The sequence below is a fragment of the Carassius carassius genome, chromosome 13 (genome assembly GCF_963082965.1).
Source record: "Carassius carassius chromosome 13, fCarCar2.1, whole genome shotgun sequence".
NCBI classification, from domain to species: Eukaryota; Metazoa; Chordata; class Actinopteri; order Cypriniformes; family Cyprinidae; genus Carassius; species Carassius carassius.
This window is the reverse complement of record NC_081767.1, coordinates 8,270,743-8,292,012: the sequence shown is the minus strand read 5'-3', so window position 1 is coordinate 8,292,012 and position 21,270 is coordinate 8,270,743. Positions and strand designations below refer to the sequence as shown.

At 38.8% G+C, this 21,270-nt stretch overlaps 1 protein-coding gene across 4 annotated transcripts; it reads right to left on the bottom strand.

Moving 5' to 3' along the window:
• Positions 1-338: 338 nt before the first annotated feature.
• LOC132155922 (neuronal acetylcholine receptor subunit alpha-5-like) lies at positions 339-18,584 on the bottom strand. 4 transcript variants are annotated; one of them, XM_059564698.1, is made up of 10 exons: positions 18,453-18,566; positions 18,319-18,357; positions 17,964-18,071; positions 8,401-8,552; positions 5,082-5,126; positions 4,783-4,892; positions 2,808-2,985; positions 2,207-2,539; positions 767-1,123; positions 339-689 (listed from the first exon to the last, which is right to left on the bottom strand). In XM_059564698.1, exons 3-10 carry the CDS (start codon positions 18,034-18,036, stop codon positions 531-533), a joined length of 1,407 nt encoding a protein of 468 aa, XP_059420681.1. In that variant the 5' UTR covers positions 18,037-18,071; positions 18,319-18,357; positions 18,453-18,566; the 3' UTR covers positions 339-530. The 4 variants fall into 4 exon arrangements, with proteins under 4 accessions (XP_059420681.1, XP_059420682.1, XP_059420684.1 ...); XM_059564699.1 differs by lacking the exon at positions 18,319-18,357 and having other exon boundaries at positions 18,453-18,584; XM_059564701.1 differs by lacking the exon at positions 2,207-2,539 and having other exon boundaries at positions 18,453-18,567.
• Between the last annotated feature and the right edge of the window lie 2,686 nt (positions 18,585-21,270).

Genomic DNA, 21,270 nt, shown 5'->3' with positions numbered 1-21,270 from the left:
CATCTTTCACTTCAAAATCGTGTTCCAGGTATCAACGGTCCCACCGATGTGTTCCAGGGGCGGTGGTTGTTGGGGGGGGGGGGGTGGGGGTGTGTTCGTTTCAACCAGCAGACTGAAAAAACACCCCGTGGCAGCAGTATAAATGTAGCCCAAAAATAATATAATTAGCTTGTTAGTTCTAGTAGGTTGCAGTTGGTATGAGGACGAGGGACATTTCCATTCCAGAGAGCATTTGACCGGACAAAACATTTTTATATGACCTTGAGTGCAAGATGAGTAATCTAGGATACATATAACCTTTAGGAGTACACTAGCATATACATATTCACAAAGCACAATAACTTTAAAACAGTATTTTTATTGTTAATGTTATTGTAATGAAATCAGCCTACAACTATTAATGTGATGCAGCATGTTAAAGCATAAATGACAGCGCTCAATTGCTACAAGTTGCATAGATGTTTAATATAATAATGATGCGAAAACCTTATCCAAGCTAAAGATTTCTCAATTTTATACATTCATGTGTTTTAGATGGTACTTCCAGCATAGCTGGGAACAATGATGTTGGCCCATTTATAGATGACAGGAATGAAAAGCAGAGCAGAGCCGAGCAGTGATACTAAGAGAAACAACCACAGGAAAACCCGGTCCAGAACCTGGGCCACAAACTTCCAGTCCTGAACAACCTAAAAGAAGGCATTACATATGAATTTATTACAACTCAAAGCTTATTAAGTCTGAAAGTCTAAAGTGAGATACTTACCTCTCTGACTTCATTCTCCTTCACAACATGAAGCGTGATGTAGCTTATAGAGTCTAAGGCTGCCTTCAGACTATGTTCTGCATTGAGCAGAGGAGTGGTATCCTGCTCCGAACTCTTCCCATAGACCAGCCCTTCTCTTCCACCCCTTGTAGCGGTGGTTGCATAGCGGTCCACATGGCTGCGCATGCAAAGCAGTTTTGGCAGGTGGTGCAGAAAGATACGGCGGACCCAGGGCGCCATGTTGTGATGAGTAGATGAGGAGCGATGATGGATGTTAATGGCAAAGACAGTGATGACAATGGAAAGCGTCACGAAGATCATAGTGAAGACCAGATATTCTCCAATGAGAGGAATCACCTGGGACAGAAAACATAAGAGCAGAACAAAAAACATTAAGTCATTTGAAAATGAGAATGAAAGCATGAAAATAATCCTCACTGGAAATAAATAATTTCAATATGCGTTTAAATTTGTAAAAAAAAAAATAAACCGTAATAATATAAGATTTTATGTATGTTAATTTAATACATTAAAGGGATAGTTAAACAAAAATTACAAATACTGTCACCTTGCCGTTAAAAAGTTAATCTTCACAACAAAAAAAAAGACATTTCTGTCTCTCCACTGAAAGTCCAGGTAACCAGAACTTAGAAGATCCCAAAAAAGAAAGCCATAAAGTTGTTTCATTAAATTATCTTATTTTGTGTTTTGAAGAATAACCAAAGTCTTATGGGTTTAGAACAACATCAGAGTTAATTATTATTTATTTATTTATTTAGGTATGTAATTATCCCTTTTAGTTTATATGGCAAATTTGCCAGCCCCAAAACATTTTTTTTTAATAATTTATTTTCTTCTCAAATTTCTCTGCTCCACTTTACACTCCCAGTGGCATCCCTGTTCTTTTAAATATTTTCGGGATAACTGAAACTATGGATTATCAGATAGATATAGATATAGGTTTAGATATACTGTATATCATTCACTATTCCAGGTGTTGCATATATGGTTTAATCTAGAAATTATGCATTGCAGTTTGACTTTTTGACATCTAGAAATGAATGACAGACTCTGCCACCACAACTCCAGAATGAAATAAGAGCCCTCAAAGTAAATACAGAAAAGCAATTCAATGCCTAAATGAATGAACTTATATTAATGGTAAAACTTTATCACACAAAAACTAACAGCTGAACGATACTGAAATTTTATTGCTGACAATAATGTAAAATTAAACAAGAAATTATGGCACACTGACTTACAGTACTAATCACAATGTAAAAAAAACCATAATATAGCTTTAAATTCTTAAGCATTTAAGCATTTTTTTAAAATTCTTTTTAATTTTTAAATTTTAAAATGTTTTTTTAATTTTTAAATTTTAAACTTTTAAATTTTTTTTAAACTCTTTTTAAATTCTTAAAAAGAGTGCTACAGTACCTTTGAGGAGGAAGGGATGATCTCCTCTATCACCAGAAGGAAGACAGTAAGAGAGACGAGGACAGACGTGCAGAGGGAGATTTTCTCCCCTCCATTAGATGGGAGATAAAAGACCAGCACGGTCAGGAAAGATAGTCCAATACAGGGGATGATGAGGAAGAGTGTGTAGAAAAGAGGAAGACGTCGGATAATAAAGGAGTAAGTGATGGATGGATAGAAAAAGGTCCCATCACTCCTCAAACCCCGGCTACCCGTGGCCGTCACAATCTCCCATTCACCATTGTCAAAATAGTCACGTTTGTCCACATGTACATCCTCAAGGAGAATATCCACCTTAAGAAAAGGAACATTATGCATTTGTTGCATAAATTTTCATATAAACACACAAAAAAAAAACTATTGCTTCAGATGACTTAGAATATACAGTATGAGTCATTTTAGTTACTTTTCTTGTGCTTGATTATAGTGGTCACTATGAACTGATGATAGATTATTATTAAAGGTAAAAATTTAGGTAAATTTTTAGGTATATCTTTTCCTTTCTAGATGTAAACATTGTTTTCTCATGCCTTTAATAACAGTTACAAACTTTACAGCATACCTGGGAACCATCGTAGGTCCAGGAGCCAAATTTCATAGAGCAGTTCTGAAGGTCAAAGGGGAAGAACGTCACATCGATGGTGCATGCAGATTTATAATTGGCAGGAGGGGTCCAGGAGATAGTGCCATCATATCTCACAACTGCTTTTGTCACTGTGGCCTCAAAATTACCATCTGCACTACAGGTGAGAGTCACTCATCAAGCTGAGATACAGACTGTTCAGGCTTCAGATTACATATTTTTCAAGATTTTAACTTTTTCAATGCTAATCAGACTGTCTAGTACCTTTGATTAAAAAAATGGATTTTACGATCATAGTTACTCACGAGTTATGCATGGGAATTATGTATGAAATAAGTAAGTCATGTGATGCAGTATATGTACACATAATGCCACTCTTAATATCCATAAAAAATATTAGGAGCATCCCTGTTATTAATTGTTCTGACAGAAATGCTAAACGTCATGTTAAATGGTTAGTTCACCCAGATAGCAAAATTATGTAATTAATAACTTTAATTACCTCCGTTCATCTTCGGGACACAGTTTAAGATATTTTAGATTTAGTCCGAGAGCTCTCAGTCCCTCCATTGAAGCTGTATGTACGGTATACTGTCCATGTCCAGAAAGGTAAGAAAAACATCATCAAAGTAGTCCATGTGACATCAGAGGGTCAGTTAGAATTCTTTGAAGCATCGAAAATACATTTTGGTCCAAAAATAGCAAAAACGACGACTTTATTCAGCATTGTCTTCTCTTCCATGTCTGTTGTGTGAGAGAGTTCAAAACAAAGCAGTCTGGGTATCCGGTTCGCGAACGAATCATTCAGTTCACCAAATCGAACTGAATCGTTTTAAACGGTTTGCATCTCTTATACGCAATTATCCACAAATGACTTAAGCTGTTAACTTTTTTAATGTGGCTGACACTCCCTCTGAGTTCAAACAAACCAATATCCCGGAGTAATGCATGCACTCAAACAGTACACTGACTGAACTGCTGTGAAGAGAGAACTGAAGATGAACACCGACCCGAGCCAGATAACGAACAAAAGACTGACTCGTTCACGAGTCAAGAATCGGTTGCATCGGTTTTCGGATCACCAGTAGTTCTTTCGGACAGTTCGATTCAATAAACCGGTTGAAGAAAATGGTTCACCGGTTCTTTTGTGCTCGACGTAATGGCGTCATTTGCGATGATTGACCTTGATTCAAGCCTTCGGTTTACCCGCGCTCATAACACTAGCACAGAATCAGTTCGGTTCATGCGCACTGTGTGTCAGTCTGCTTCACGCTGAATCACACATGCGCAGTATCATCAGCTCCTTGATTCTTCTTATCTGGCTCGGCTCGGTGTTCATCTTCAGTTCTCTCTTCACAGCAGTTCAGTCAGTGTACTGTGAGTGCATGCATTACTCCGGGATATTGGTTTGTTTGAACTCAGAGGGAGTGTCAGCCACATTAAAAAAGTTAACAGCTTAAGTAATTTGTGGATTAATGCGTATTAGAGATGCGAACCGTTTAAAACGATTCAGTACGATTTGGTGAACTGAATGATTCGTTCACGAACCGGATATCCAGACTGCTTTGTTTTGAACTCTCTCACACAACAGACACGGAAGAGAAGATAATGCTGAATAAAGTCGTCGTTTTTGCTATTTTTGGACCAAAATGTATTTTCAATGCTTCAAAAAATTCTAACTGACCATCTGATGTCACATGGACTACTTTGATGATGTTTTTCTAAACCTTTTGGACATGGACAGTATACCGTACACACAGCTTCAATGGAGGGACTGAGAGCTCTCGGACTAAATCTAAAATATCTTAAACTGTGTTCCAAAGATAAACGGAGGTCTTACGGGTTTGAAACAACATGAGGGTAAGTTATTAATTACATAATTTTGCTATCTGGGTGAACTAACCCTTTAAGTCCTTTCTTACTTATAAGGTTGCCACTGAGTGGCACTACATACTTGTCATACAGCACAATGTCAGGAAGCCAGATGGAGTCTGAGGGAACTCTGATGGAGGTGATGCCCAGATAATGATCCGGATTCCATCGGAGCTTCATGTCTGTCCACTCCTGACAGCAGAGAGACATGGATTTATGGGCATAGTTGATCCTCACGCAAATAAAAAAGTAAAGAAAGCAATACATGTGGTTGTTTACCAATGACCAATTACTACCAGAAGAGAACACGAATAAAAGGTAGAATAAAAATTTTATATTTCGTATTAATCCGATAATTCTTAATGGATTAGTCCTGTTTACCTGCTTCATCCAAACATTGGTCGTCATCAGCTGGTTCTTCTCATTCTGAAAAAAAAAATAATAATAAATATAGCTGCAAGCAGCAATTACGGGGCCAAGCACTCCACTGGCAAATTTAGGAGCTAAGCATGGCTTGAAGGACCACACCAAATGCAACAGTGAGCAATTACAGCAATTTAGGATGATTGTAATTGAAATGGCTGAAAATCATAAATACAACCATTAGTTATATGATTAAATGGCTTTGACCAATAGGTGTCGCTGTTATCAAATCAATTTGGTGTACTCTGTAGAGCTGTAATCGGGCCTTAAAAGTTAGGCCCGACAGGACCCGAGCCCGACAGGTTTCGGCCCGAGCCCGACAAGTACATTTTGATTGACAGCTTTTTAAAAGCCCGAACCTGTTTACAGCCCGACATTATTCAAATGTGCGCACGCACACAGCTCTTTTGCCTTTGTCCAAAATGAGTCATTTATTCATGTTTTAACATAATTTATTAATAACTAACGTAGACTAGACCACTTGGAAGTTGGAATAAAGAAATAAAATAAGTCCTCTGTGACATCGTAACATCTCAGCACTATAAATAGACATAGGCTCCTTTAGCTTATAAATAGACCAACGCACCAATAAAAACGAGTCTTTTTTAACAAATTAAATTAAGATCAATTTTAAATTAAGATGGGTATTTGGCAATAACGAAATTAAGATAAAGGCTCCAGATTTGCTTCGCCACTAGCAGCTGACATTTAATAAATGAATAATGCCAATATTAGCGTATATATACTCTGTCCACATTATGCATTTAAGACTCAATGAATATTTAGTTTTCATTTTAAAAAACTTTATTACTCACAGCTATTAGGCTAAGCCTGCATATTTTTGGAAAATGATTGAATCCACTGTAGATGACTTCAGTGCGTTCCTGCGCTCACTGATGGTGCGTAATCATTCACTCATTATAAACGTGGTCAAAACTTTTCCACACCTCAGACTTTGCTTTAGTTGCTGGTGCAACCAAAACGTAATCGCCAGAGGCAAGCCTCCGTTACACCTACTCACCATCCATTTTCGCATCTTTCTCGCGCTAATCGAAACACATCACATGACCGCTCATTTACCTTGCAAACCGGAGCGCAAGCCCGAGCCTGGCCCGAGCCCGCGTAAGATGATATAAATTAAGCCCGAGCCCGACTGAACCCATCGGGTCCCGTCGGGTTCGGGCAAAGATCTTAAGCTCTAGTACTCTGTGTGACTTGTCAATGACACACACAAAGTTTGGTGTCAATATGCCAAAGCATTGCAGAGATACAGCCTCAAGTGTCATTTTGGCATGATGCCTCAAATTTGTCGCTGTGGTATGCAAAAACGGTTTTGTCTATCGACACAAAATCCATAACATTTTGTTAGCACAGTCTGAAGATGATCTGATCCGAATTTGGTGAAAATCGGACCAACGGTTGATGAGGAGTTTGAAAAAGTAGGTTTTCAACATAAATCAAAATGGCAGACCGGAAGTTCAGCTTAATCTGGTATATTTGTTATCTATGTTGTCGGCATAAGCCAGGGAATATTTTGAGACCACTTTCATTCCAATAGACTAATGCATTAAAAAGTTATTAGCATTTTTAAAGAGTAATTATTCATGGTTAATGAATAATTTATTACTCTTGACCAATAGGTGGCGCTGGTATCAAATTTATGTGGCATGATCAGTGTGATGTGACAATGACACATACAAAGTTTGGTGCAAATATGACAAAGCTTTGCAGAGATACAGCTTCACATGCATTTTGGCACCCTTCCAGCAAATTTGTTGATGTGCTAAATGAGAACCGTTTCATATTTCGACACGAAATCCATAACTTTTTGCCAGCATCGTCTGAAAATGATCTGCCTCAAATTTGGTGAGAATCAGACTAACAGTCTAGGAGGAGTTCGAAAAAGTAGATTTTCAACATTAATCAAAATGGTGGACAGGAAGTATGGCCAATTTTCGCATAATTAGTATCGATGTTCTCGGCATGACCCAAAGAATATAGGGAGACCATTTTCATTTCAATAGTCTAATTTATTCAAGAGTTATTAGCATTTTTTTGATATTTCATTATAACTTTTGACCACAAGGTGGCGCTTCCACCAAACTTTTTGAGTACCTTCAGGGCATGGAGCCGAATTTTTTTGTAATTATTTTCATAACGATACGATGATACAGCATTTTAAAACATAATTCAAAATGGCCGACGCCTAAAATGGCTGACACGGGAAAATTGGATATCATTCGACGCAACTTGACTCACTGAATCTAAAGAGACCAGTTGTGTGATTTTTGGCTAAACCATTCAGACGTTATAAGCCAAAATATGCATTCTTCATATCTCCTGACCACTAGGTGGTGCTACGTCGAAACACTGCAGGTAGTCTCAGTTCATGCTTGTTATGATACACACCAAGTTTGGTCTCAAAATGCCAAACCGTTGCCGAGATATAGCCTCACATGCGTTTTTGCGTGCTTTTAGTCAAATTTGTTCACGTGTCATTCGAGAACGGTTGGACAAATCAACTTGAATTCCATAACTTTTTGCCAGCATGGTCTGAAGATGATCTGAGCAAATTTTCGTGAAAATCGGACTAACCGTCTAGGACGAGTTCGAAAAAGTAGGTTTAATGAACAATAACATATAGCAAAAAATCTAAACCTTGCGATTTTTAAATTTTGGTGTTCATTCGACTTGGCATGTACCAAGGATTAACAGGAAAAAGTATTTTACTTTTCTGGCTTACGGTTCAAAAGTTATTAGCTTAGAAACATTTAATCTTTGGACAAGTGGTGGCGCTAGAGAGTTGGAGTCAGAGTCTCTAAACGTGCTGTTAATGTTGATATTGTTCTCTATGGGCTGCCATAGACTTGCGGCGGAAGAAGAAGCAGAATAATAATAAGAATCCTAACGGATAAAATAGGAGCCTACGCACCTTCGGTGCTTGGCCCCTAATAATCCAATATTATAGGCAATATTATATATAATGTTATTCTATTAACCTTCATGTTCTGTTAAAATTCATTTTATATGTTCTTAATGTTTGGTGTCCCAAATACATCAATCAGATTATATTACTGATGATTTACCCTTTTATTACTAACCTTACCCTAACCTCTCTGACCCCAAACAGAACACAGTGGTTAACAATAAATGTGAAATTCCTAAACTACTGATGATAGAGATTTTCCTAGTATTTATTACTTAAATGTGATGTTTACTGTAAGACAAGATTTTGCCTGGATAAGGAGAATGCTGTTTCAGCATCACTAGTTCTCACCACATCCACGAGCTGGGAGATAGCCAAGCCAAATTTCACCTGCACCGTTCCATTTAGTTCCTCCACTGGTCTCACCCATTTCTGGTAGTTGCTGAAGAGATGCTTAAACAGCTTGTCTTCTGTCTTGGCATAAGAAGACAGTACAGGAGGCCCTTAAATAAAACAACAACTTCACATTAATCTCTTAAATTCAATCAGGAGGGACTGGGACATTAAACAACAGTAATTTCAACCAAGAGCCAAAGACATAAGAACCACACAGGTTTATAGAAGGTGTGATGATAAAAATAAAGTTAGCTGCAAGCAGCAATTACGGGGCCAAGCACTCCAACGGCAAATGTCGGAGCTAAGCATGGCATGGAGCCTCACACCAATTGCATTAATGAGCGATAACAGCAATTTTAGGATTACTGTAATTGAAATGGCTAAAAAAATTATAAATACAACCTCTAGTAGCATGATTACTTGGCTTATCAAGTTTGACCAATAGGTGGGGCTGTTATCAAATCAATTTGGTGTAATCTGTGTGACTTTTCAATGACACACACAAAGTTTGGTGTCAATATACCAAAGCATTCCAGAGATACAGCCTCAAGTGTCATTTTGGCATTGTGCTTCAAATTCGTCGCTGTGGTATGCGAAAACGGTTTTGTCTATCAACACAAAATCCATAACTTTGTGTCAGCACAGTCGGAAGATTCTCTGATTCGAATTTGGTGAAAATCGGACTAACGGTTGATGAGTTCGAAAAAGTAGGTTTTCAACATAAATCAAACTGGCGGAGCGGAAGTTCAGATTAATCTGGCATATTTAGTATCTATATTGTTGGCATAAACCAGGGAATATTTTGAGACCAGTTTCATTGTAATAGGATAATGCATTAAAAAGTTATTAGCATTTTTATAAGTGTAATTATTCATGGTTAATGAATGGTTTATTACTCTTGACCAATAGGTGGCGCTGTTACCAAATTTATGTGTCATGGTCAGTGTGAGGTGTCGATGACACATACAAAGTTTGGTGCAAATATGTCAAAGCTTTGCAGAGATACAGCATCAAATGCATTTTGGCACCCTTCCAGCAAATTCGTTGATGCGCTAAATGAGAACCGTTTCGTCTATCGACACGAAATCCATAACTTTTTGCCAGTATGGTCTGAAGATGATCCACGTCAAATTTGGTGAACATCGGACTAACGGTCTAGGAGGAGTTCGAAAAAGTAGGTTTTCAACATTAATCAAAATGGCGGACAGGAAGTATGGTCAATTTTCAAAAATTTGGTATCGATGCTCTCGGCATGACCCACAGAATATACGGAAACCATTTTCATTTCAATAGTCTAATTTATTCAAAAGTTATTAGCATTTATATGATATTTCATTATAACTCTTGACCACTAGGTGGCGCTGCCACCAAACCTTTTGAGTACCTTCAGGGCATGGAGCCGAATATTTTTGTAATTATTTTCATAAAGATACGATGCTGCGTTCAAAAAATACAGCATTTTAAAACATAATTCAAAATGGCCGACGCCTAAAAAATGGCCGACACAGGGAAATTTGATATTGTAATAAACCTAGATAGGGAATTTAATGTTGTGGCTAGAGGAATCTACTCTACAGACCAAGCAACACCACAGGGGTAGAAACAGTAATCTTTATTACATATAGAATTCATGCAGTTACTAAACATGTCAGACTGGGTCAGGTTCTGGAAGTCCTAAGTACTAATGTTAAACAAATCTGGGCGAACAACACCACCATAGAAGCTGCTACACAGAGAACCACAATAAATAAACCAAAGCTATGAAACACATATCACCCCCGCAGGACACGGCACACGTTCACACAACACGTAACCTTCATGCCAAAGATGCCATCAGACTGCCACATAAGAATTCAGTTCATCATAACCCTCCCACCCCATCATGAAATGGCTATACTGCTAGATTTAAAAATCACACACACACACACACACACACACGCACACACACACACAAAGAGTTAAAAACTTAGCTCTCCCGGGATACAAGACCCTCCCCCAGGGTCTAGGCTTTGGCGCTGGTTGGTAGAGGGGAACAAGCAGTCACCAGTCCAGCGCTCGCGAGGCCCCCGACTGTAGCGAAAACGGAGCACCCCTGGTCTGAGAAGCTGCGCCGCCCAACGCACTCCTATACCCAGCCTTATCTACAGGTTAGCCCGCTAAACTATCTTCACCGCCGGCAGCCCTAAACAGCATGCGAACGGCACCCACCCCCCAACCTTGAGTGCAGCTCGGCGTTTACACACTTTGCTGTGCTTCTCTATTTATCATTCTCTCTCCTTCACGCTCATCAATGGTCAGGTGCAACAATTATTTAACTCAACCCCAACAATTATTTAACTCAACCCCCTCTTCCCTCAAATCCCTCCCCCCCACACACAACAATCATAACAATGCATCTTTACCACGTCACTTCATTACAATATCCTTCGACTCGACATACCTCACTGAATCTAAAGAGAACAGTTGTGTGATTTTTGGCAAAACCATTCAGAAGTTATAAGCCAAAATATGCATTTTTCATATCTTCTGTTTCGAAACACTGCATTTTTTTTACATGTCATTCAAGAACAGTTGGACGAATCAACTTGAATTCCATAAATTTTTGCCAGCATTGTCTGAAGATGATCTGAGCCAATTTTCGTGAAAATCGGACTAACCGTCTAGGACGAGTTTGAAAAAGTATGTTTTTCAAAAAATTGAAAATAGCGAAAAAACTAAACCTTGCGATTTTTGAATTGAGAGGTTCATTCGACTTGGCATGAGCCAAGGATTCAGAGGAAAAAAGAAAATTTCCATTTTCTGGCTTACGGTTCAAAAGTTATTAGCATAGAAACATTGAAAGTTTGGACGCTTGGACAGACATGAAGTGGTGGCGCTAGAGAGTTGGAGTTAGAGACTTCAAATTTGCTACAGTTAATGGTGGGACTGTCCTCTATCAGTGTGCCAAATTATACAACTTTCCCACAATCGGTTCTATGGGCTGCCATAGACTTGCGGCGGAAGAAACGGACGAATAATAATAACGCCAACGATTACAATAGGTGCCTACGCACCTTCGGTGCTTGGCCCCTAATAATAATAATATAGTAATAATAAATCATTACATTAATATAATGCTTTTCTAAACACTCAAAGCGCTTTGGCCAGGATGCCGAGGTCACACCTCTACTCTTTTCAAAATATATTCTGGGACTTTTAATGACCACAGAGAGTCAGGACTTTGGTTTTTACCTGATAGAGTTTGGGCTGCTTGCCGCTGTCGCCTTTGACTTACTTGGTTATAGTTTAAAATACACTTAGGGCCAGATTTAATAACAGTTTGCATCAGTTCAAACCCTCTTTTGGCACTAAAAAAAAATAAAAATCTCCTCTGAGGATTTACAGAAGACAGTGAAAAATAAGCAATGAAAAGGCATGGGCAGTTGTTATATGGCTGACTGTATTGCACATGCATTTGTAGGAAGTTCCTTTTCAGATGCAAAATGTATGGGAAGAGATTTAAATAAACCATGCAACATTATTTACTTAGACAAATGGTATGGTACTGGTATTTATGCTATTATTTAATGCCCAAAAAGCATGTTTTTAAATATTTTGCACTTGACATGCCAACGATAGTGTGATGCAGAGTCAGAGACGTTAGGATCCATTTGCAGTATATTTATTTAGAGAATGGCCAGAAGTAATCAGATAACAGCATCAAGTATGTCAAAGGATATCCAAAATCAGAAACAATACCAGGCAGAGGTCGAGGCAGACGGCAGAGAATCACAGACGGCATAAGTGAAAGTAAAAAAAAGAGAAAGTCGTGACATTTGCCAAGTATGGTAACCCACACTTGACTTCATACTGCACTTCAGCCATGGGTATTGAGGGGGGAAGAGAGCTCTGTTCATTCACTCCCTCCCACCTACAACTCCTGCCAACACAGAGACTGGAACCAGCAACCTTCTGGTAACTAGACCGGCTCTCTAACCATTAGGCCACAGCTGCCCAATGGGGACAAAACAATCCAAGATAAGACACGGTAGGAACAAACACATGGAAACCACTCAGAAAAGTCAGACTAGACTAAACAAGACTTCGCAATAACTGAGAGTCCAAACACAGTATATATAGGGGACTGGTAATGGGGAACACCTGGCGGTGTTTAGCCTTAGGCATGGGATTATGGGAAATGTTCAGTTTAGACCCCAAATGCAATAGTCCTTCATGGGCACTCCAGCTGACGATCGTGACAGATAGTTGTTCATTTGTGCTGCTCTTGGTAAATTTCATTGGTACTGTGGAAATGAGTTGGCTGCATCTGTGTTCTTTAATTTGTCAGTTTGTCAGAAATTGTCAGAAATTTACACTCCCATCAGAGCTTTTATGGATATACAGTCTCATTCAAATTTTCCCTGTTATCTGGTAAATCTGGCCCATAATATATAAGATTATTCATTTTACAAAACCTGAACTGAACTGAGTTTGATAAATCTGCTTCTGAATCAAATTTGTTTAATGATTATTGAATTTTGCAGCATCAACACTGTTATTGAACTGAATTGAATCAACAATGAACTGACTTGACCTCAGTAACAACCCTATTGCATTCCATAAAGCTTCTTATAGCTGAATTTAAATTGTTTCATAATTGATTAACTTCACACAGTTATTGAATGGAACTGACATTGGCTATTTAGAACTGTTTTACAGCAGAATTTGAATTTATCTGACAGTTTGAAGAAGTTTGCATTATGGGTTCTGTTAATTTCTTGTTTATTACTCTAAAGCTGCTTTGAAACAATCTGTATTGTATAAAGTGCTATATATTTTTACTGGTAACTAGATTTAATTTTGCCATTGACAACATTCAAAACAGAATTAATTCTTACTGGAATAAAGGAATATCACTGAATATCAGAGTTTGAGCCTTTCAAAGCTGCCATAAAAAATGACTTCTGTTTGTAATGTGCAGCATATACTCGATCAACTCTAATAAAGCTCATTTGGCACTGTTATTGGATCTCCAGCAGCTGTTGCTATCATGCTAACATCCTGTGTGATCACATTTTCCTCTCAGAGTCTCTACAGTCACTAAGGGAAACACAACATGATTAGCTGAACACGTGTTCATTTCTGTGGGGGCAGGCAGAGTTATCAATGGAGATTTATGAATCTCTGAGTGTTAAATTGGTTTAGATCATCTGGGTTGTGTTACCATCACTGGTGGGAGGGATTTTCTTTAATGTGAAATGTCATACACTATAGCTCTGTTCCCAAACCTAGTTCGCTGTCTGCTACCTACATATGCTGTTGCATCTAATGAAAGCGTCCTGACTGAAATGGAACTTCAGAGGGGACTTATTTAGAATGCTTTATATATGCAGTTAAATCTATAATTGATAGAAGCACAATTGATTTCAAAAGAGACTGATGTAAGAAAATTGCTAAAATAAAAATAATATTCTATATGCATGCACGCTGCAGACTTACATTTCTTTATTTTATTTTTTTCAAATATTTTGCAAAAATATGTTGAATTGTATGCAATAAATATGTGTGTATGTACTGTATGCATTTTTACAACTCAAGCAAACCTGTTTTGTCTCTAAACTGCATCTAAAAATATTCTACTGTATAATTCCATTTTTTGGACATCTGAAGCTGGATGTAATATTAGACAAAATAAGTCACCTAGCCTCACTGAGACTGATGATTTGACCCAGAAGCCATAAAAAAAAAAACAATGTAATTTTTCTAATTTCTGTCTAAAATTCATATTGTTAGCCACTGGTACTGCAATTATCCTATAAGTATTGAATGACCCAAATAGCATATATTGATTGCATTCTGTGCCTATTTTTCAGCACCATGTTTAGATATTGATTGGATTTTGCAATTTTATCTACGCCCCAAAGCTCTGTCTCTTTGCTAATAAATCTTGATGTTTTTTTGACTGGTCATTTCATAGACAACCGCAGATGGTATTCTGGTTTCAGCTGGTTTTCCCATTGATCAATATCTGTGGTTGTGGTCGGGTCCCCCTTAATCAATACGGTTCTAACATACACCTTTAGGTGCTACTTGGACATTGATCTCCCCTCTGCTGGATCCACAGCCATCATGAGGCTTTTTCACCAGCCTCAGAGATGTTCTTTATGGCTCGCCTGCACAGTTGTCCTTCATCTCCAAGGATTTTGAGTGTTCGGAGCAATGGCTGTCTAGCGAAGCTCCGGCATCGGACCACCACTGGCACACTCCGTGCCTTCCAGCCGCCGCTCCTGCAGTCCCCCACCAGCTCCGCGTACTTGGCTCTCTTAAGCTCATTTGCCTCCTCCAGTCTGTCTTCCCAGGGTACTGTTAGCTCCACAATGACCAACTGCCTAGTCGACGATGTTTTCACCACGTCTAGGCGGAGTGAGGTGACCGTGATGTGATTCGGGAACTTGTGCTGCTTTCCCAGGTCCACTAGAAGATGCCAGTCTATTGCATTTGCGAGGAGCCCCCCTGTGGAGTGTGGCTGCTGATATGCCTTCTCCCCAGCTCTGACAAAGGAGATGGTTTGCTTGGAAGGATGCTGACACTTACTGCTCTGGATTGCTGTAGTAATTGTATATGCCAAAGCCCTGAGGACTTGGTCATGTCGCCAGCGATACCGCCCATTCCCCAATGCCTTTGGACAGGAGATCAGGATATTTTCCAGTGTGCCACTTCTCTGGCACTGTTGGCATGCTGGTGAGTCTACCAAGCCCCAGTGTTGCAGGTTGGATGGGCTAGGTAGAAGAACGTACACCGAACCGATGAGGAACTTGATGCGCAGTGGTTCAGAGCTCCACAATTTTATCCAGGTAATCTTGCGCTGCTCTGCATTTTCCCAATTCCCAACACCTAGTCCAGGCGCCTTACTGTTGCATACTGACCATCTTGGTCAGGCGGTCTTTCTTCAGATCTGTCCGCACCACATCCTGCACCAACTGCCGCTTCTCCCTCCCTCTTGCTTTGTCGTAACGTGGCTTAGGAAAACTGCCCAGGCCTGCACGACCCACTGCCACATTACCAACCAAGACACCATGCCTCAGCCACCCCCTGAGCCTGTCACTTCCTTCCCGTCTTAACACAGAATCCAGCTGAAGAAACTTTAACATCAGATGAATCTCTATACATCAAGACTGATTACAAAATCATTTAATCCTCAGGTCACACTGTTTCAGCAGACATGACATAAGAGAGCTGTTGGACATAATAATTAGATAAAGAGATGTAAGTGAGTGAATAACAGGTCACATTTCCTACCAAAATAATACTAAACATTATATTATATTATATTATATTATATTATATTATATTATATTATATTATATTATATTATATTATATTATATTATATTATATTATAACACTTTACAGTAAGGTTCATTAGTTAACATTAACTAAGCATGAACAATACATTTATAATAGCATTTATTGATCTTAGTTAATGTTAATTTCAACATTTACTAATTCATTATTAAAATAAAAAAGTTGTGCTTGTTAACATTAGTTATTACACGGCTCTGTGGAATACTTGATTCTGATAGGTCAGTTGCAACATTCCGAGGTATGTTATCCCCCGATAAGAACCACCAAATTGAATAACACACTGCTCATCTGGGTACTGCGAGATATATTGACCGGTACTACTTATATGCTTAACAGTCATTCTACTAGCATTGATTGTCTGGCACAGTCTCGTGACTCAAAACATTTAACCACAGAATGTTACAATAGAAGACTTTAATTTCAACATATATGGTAAAAAAAATATATATATTTTTTTAGTCAGGGTCCTTATCACCCTGTCGGGGTTTATTCTGAGATGACAACCGGCTTGATGTACATTATCCCTTACTTAATGCACTGTGAATAGAGTGGTAGAACTATGATGTCAAGTTGTATGCAAAAAAACGGAAGCGAGTTAGCATTTTAGTACTTCCGGTTCCATCGTCCCAGAGTTAATAGGTTTTTTGAATGGGATTTTTGTTAAATCTCTAAAATAAGGTCCATGGTTCACACAGGCTCAAGATAATTTCATGTTTTATTCTACGACATAAAACACAAAAGTTACAGTCCACTCATGATTTTTTTTAAACTGTTACGTTTCTTAAAAAAGACGCTTGCTAAGTTGCTAAATGGCATTAAAAAGACATTAAACCTCATCACGCTGAACAGTTTATCAGTTTATAGTATTTTCCAGTCGTAGTATAACTTGTAATACAATTAATACCTAGAATAACCAATTAGCAGTTTCCCGTATTTTATATTGTTGGTTGACAATGTTTTTTGTTTTGCCCTAAAATGCATCACAAGTCTTCAGACGGAAAATGCTCGTTTTACCGTTTTCCTCCTGTTGCGGAGACTTTGGGTTCATAAGGTAAACTGATATTACGATTATTCCATGTAAACACCACAATAAATGGCTTGGTCATTGTGAAAGTGAAACTTGAACGATTCAGTTCTTAAAGCCTCATTATGTTTACAGCCACATGAAGCTGTCACGGAGTATATAGATTGAGGATTTTCTAGAAACGGAGATAAAATAACATTTTGTGTAACTTGCCCACTCTAACAAAGCTGAAATGTGGTACTTTATTTACTAAAATAAGTTTAATTTTAACATAAAAAAAAATAAAAAGTGACGTGACATTCAGCCAAGCATGGTGACCCATACTCAGAATTCATGCTCTGCATTTAACTCATCCAAAATGCACACACACAGCAGTGAACACAGACACACCGTGAACATACACCCAGAGCAGTGGGCAGCCATTCATGCTGCAATACCAGGGAGCAGTTGGGGGTTGGAGCCTTGCTCAAGGGCACTTCAGTCATGGTATTGCCAGCCCAAGACTCGAAACGACAACCCTAGGGTTAGGAGTCAGACTCTCTAACCACTAGATTATTACACATTATTATCTCGTTCCCACAAGTTATTATGTCATGCCCATGACAAAACTGAGTGAGCCGGCCATGTCAGCTTCCAGGCATCCGGATCCAGCATTTGGGTTAGTGAAACTGATATTCTTTTGAAACTGGGTCCCAGAGTGGATAAATCTGAAAACGCCACCCTTGCATTTCACATCCACATATTTATTTACTTGGCGAGTAGCCATGTAATAAGTGGCATAATAATCAGATGGTCATTATCACAAAGTAAAAAGGAAGTGTGTTTTTTAATGAATAATGGTGCAACCTGCTGATTGACTGAAAAATAGGCAAAAAAATACTGTATGTATATTTTGAAGATTGGTGGTAACCAAACAATTTTAGTGATCATTGACTTCAATTGCATGTACAAAACAACATTCCAAATTCAGCACTTTTTATAATAATATAATAATATTATAATAATTATAGAAATTATCTATGTATATAAATTATAATTACTTTCTTTTAATTTTACATTGAATTATGACATGAGCATGTTCTTAACAGGTTTTATGAGATTTCAGGCACATATGTTAGATTAGGCATTGAGCCAAGGTCAGAGGTACTCACCTATAGAGGAGCAGAGGACAGCACAGCAAACTAGCGGGAGGAGAGATCTGACAGCACTTTGAGCTGTTACCATGGTACCATCAGGAGCAGCAAAGCCACAGAAAACACCTGGAAGCAGCCATAAACACGCATGCACTTTATTACACACAAATACAATCTGAGCTGTTATTAAAGACTCACAAGCTTGCTAGCAATTAAGCATGCATGTGATATGCAGTGAAGACCTGCATGCTGAATCTTTTGCATCTTTCAGATATGTGCAGATGACCATAAATATATCTATTAGTACAGATGCTATGTTATGTGGTAATCTATAGGAATTTCACCATGTCCTGCATCATGCATGTGAACTGACCTTTACACAAGCACACAAAGCGTGTATCTATCCTCCTCTCTGTTAAGATTACACACATTCATCAGTCTGCAAACAACCAGTGGACCCCTTTCTATTTATCACCATTTTTCCCTTCGTCATTTTCTTTTCCTTACCTGATTATGGACTGGAAGAAAGCGGAATTTTTAGAGTTTTTATTTTCCATTTGCCTGCCGTGTGTCCGTGCCAACCAGCTTGCGTGTGGCTGCTTGCTCTCTCTCTCTCTCTCTCTCTCTCCCTCTCTCTCTCTCTCTCTAACACACACACACACTGTCACCGTCTCCTGCTCCTCCTCTTCCAGAAAGGCAAGCCCCCCCCCCCTGCATTTTCCCACACAGAAAAAAGATAAGAAAAAACAGTCTACCCTCCTGCTCATAACATGCATACTTGTTAATGAGAGTACACTAGAAGTATTTAGACGTTTTTAGGCTAATGTCGCTTTGGTGGATGGAGAGACTAAGACTGAGCTGATATATTTTATAAAAATAAATTACATTCATCATCTTAAATTCTTACTGGTCATATTTTAAATATCAAAATAAAATATTGCTTTTCCATCAACATCACTTAGGCTGTAAAATGTCCACATCGACTGTATATCCACATACAGTATATACTTCAATTAAAAATGCATTAACTGTGTAATGCCTGACATATGAAATATTAATCTCAGGAAAATCTATAATTTTTATCTACTAGTGCTCATTCTTTAAGTACTAGTACCTTTTAAAAACATTAGAAATTATGTATGGATAATCAAGAAAATTTAATTTGACTCAGTCAGGTAAGTGTTCATCTTCAAATATTACTAACAATATAAAAAGTTGCCTTTATCTTTAATTTATAAAAATCATTAAAGATTTCACAGCAAAAGGATAGGTGTACCACGACCTGAATGTGGAAATGTTTAGTACTATAGTAAAAGGGTTTTTACTTGCTAGAAATGTATCTGCTTTACCAATAAGACAAAATGCAGCTGACTGTATACAACGTTTAAGCAAAATTTTGATTATGTTGATCATTTAGAGACTTTAGATTTTTGCATATCAAATCATATGATATCATATCAATTCTACATACTGCATATACAGTATATTGGACATCAAAAATTATACAGGATTTATGGTCTTAAATTTAACATTATTATTTATTTAATCATTAATTTACTGATAATTATTTTAAGGAGTAACTTTCTTAGATGTATTCAATCAAGTAAAAATGTAATGCATGTACTGCATGTCAGAGTGACAATGACACATTTGGCAGAACTTTATATTCTGAACTTTAACTTTGGTTGAATATAAATAATAAATGTTTCACAAAAAACTACTAATAGACAAAGAAATAAACAAAGAAAATCTAAATTATCAGAAAAACAATTGTTGTAACATGTTTTGTATGGCAATTCCATACCAACTAAATGAATATAGGAAGTGTTACCTGTAGCAAGTGAGTTTAACAACATTTTTAAAGGAATAGTTCACCCATAAATGAAAATTCACTCACCCGCATGTCATTTCAAACCCGTAAGACCTTCATTCATCTTCAGAACACAAAATAAGACGTGTTAAGGACGTAATAAGGACATCATTGAAATAGTCCATGTGACAACACTGGTTCAACCCTAATTTTATGAATCTATGAGAATACTTTTTATGCGCAAAGAATTCTTTTTATTTTTGTCACAGGGGGACCTTCCCCGTGTCAGGGGAACTGAGAGCGGACACCACCACCTCGGGGGACTTGCAAGTGGACACCGCCACCTCTGATGCCTTCTGAGTGGACACCGCCACCTCGGGGAATCATGAGTGGACAACGCCGCCTCGGGGGAATCGTGAGTGGCCACCGCCGCCTCGGGGGACTCGCGAGCGGACACTGCCGCCTCTGGAGCCTTCTGAGCGGCCACCGCCGCCTCAGGGGCTTCGTGAGCAGACACCGCCGCCTCGGTGGAGGCTCATTCAAAGACAATGTGCATAAACAGAACGTCTCGGTTATGTACATAACCCTCATTCCCTTATGCAGGGAACAGAGACGTTATGTCGAACGACATATGGGGTCTCACTTGGGAGGCCAATCATCTCTGAGTTTAAGAGAAAACCCCAATGAAAATTGCCTAGCAGATTTAACATACCTGAGCCACTCCCCGTGCCCATGGGTATAAATAGGCGACAGGTACATCCACTCATTCAGGTTTTATGCTGAGGAGCCGAGAATGTGCCCCGGCAACAATGAATGGTTCAAGGTTGTGGCATAGGGACATAACATCTCCGTTCCCTCCATCAGGGAATGAGGGTTACGTATGTAACCTAGATGTTCCCTTTCTGCCGGTCACTACGAGTTATGTCGAATGACATTTGGCATCCTATGGAAAACGCCACAACCTGAACACCGTCACAACCCTGTGGCGCTGCAATTGTGACAAGCCGTGGCGCCACAAAAGTTCATTCGCAAATTCAATTACCTTGGTACCGAAGGGGACAAAAATGGAGAAGGCCATGCTGCTGTTCCGTCCACAAAAAGTTTTTGGAAGAGATTCCAACCTTCAGTGAAAGATTGCTTCAAAACTTTCCTATTTGTTTTTTCAGCTTGGTAGAACGATCGGGAAGTGAGCCTTAGGATTAGACCGGTACGGAGACTACACAAGGCACTCTTCACTTACCAAAAATGCTTGGAGGTCCCCGACCCTCTTGAAGGAGGTGAACGCGATCAGGAGTGCTGTCTTAAGAGACAGGAACTTGAGCTCCACTGAATCCAGCAGCTCAAAGGGACCCCTCTGAAGTCCAACCAGAACAATAGAGAGGTCCCAGGCTTGCTCGCTGGTGAGACGTGAGATTGTCTGCGCAGGGGTGAGCTTGCTCTTCTCTCGGTTGACCTGAAACCCAGGTCCCTGTGATTGCACAACTTCTCTCTGGGGACTGGGTTATGATGAGCCAG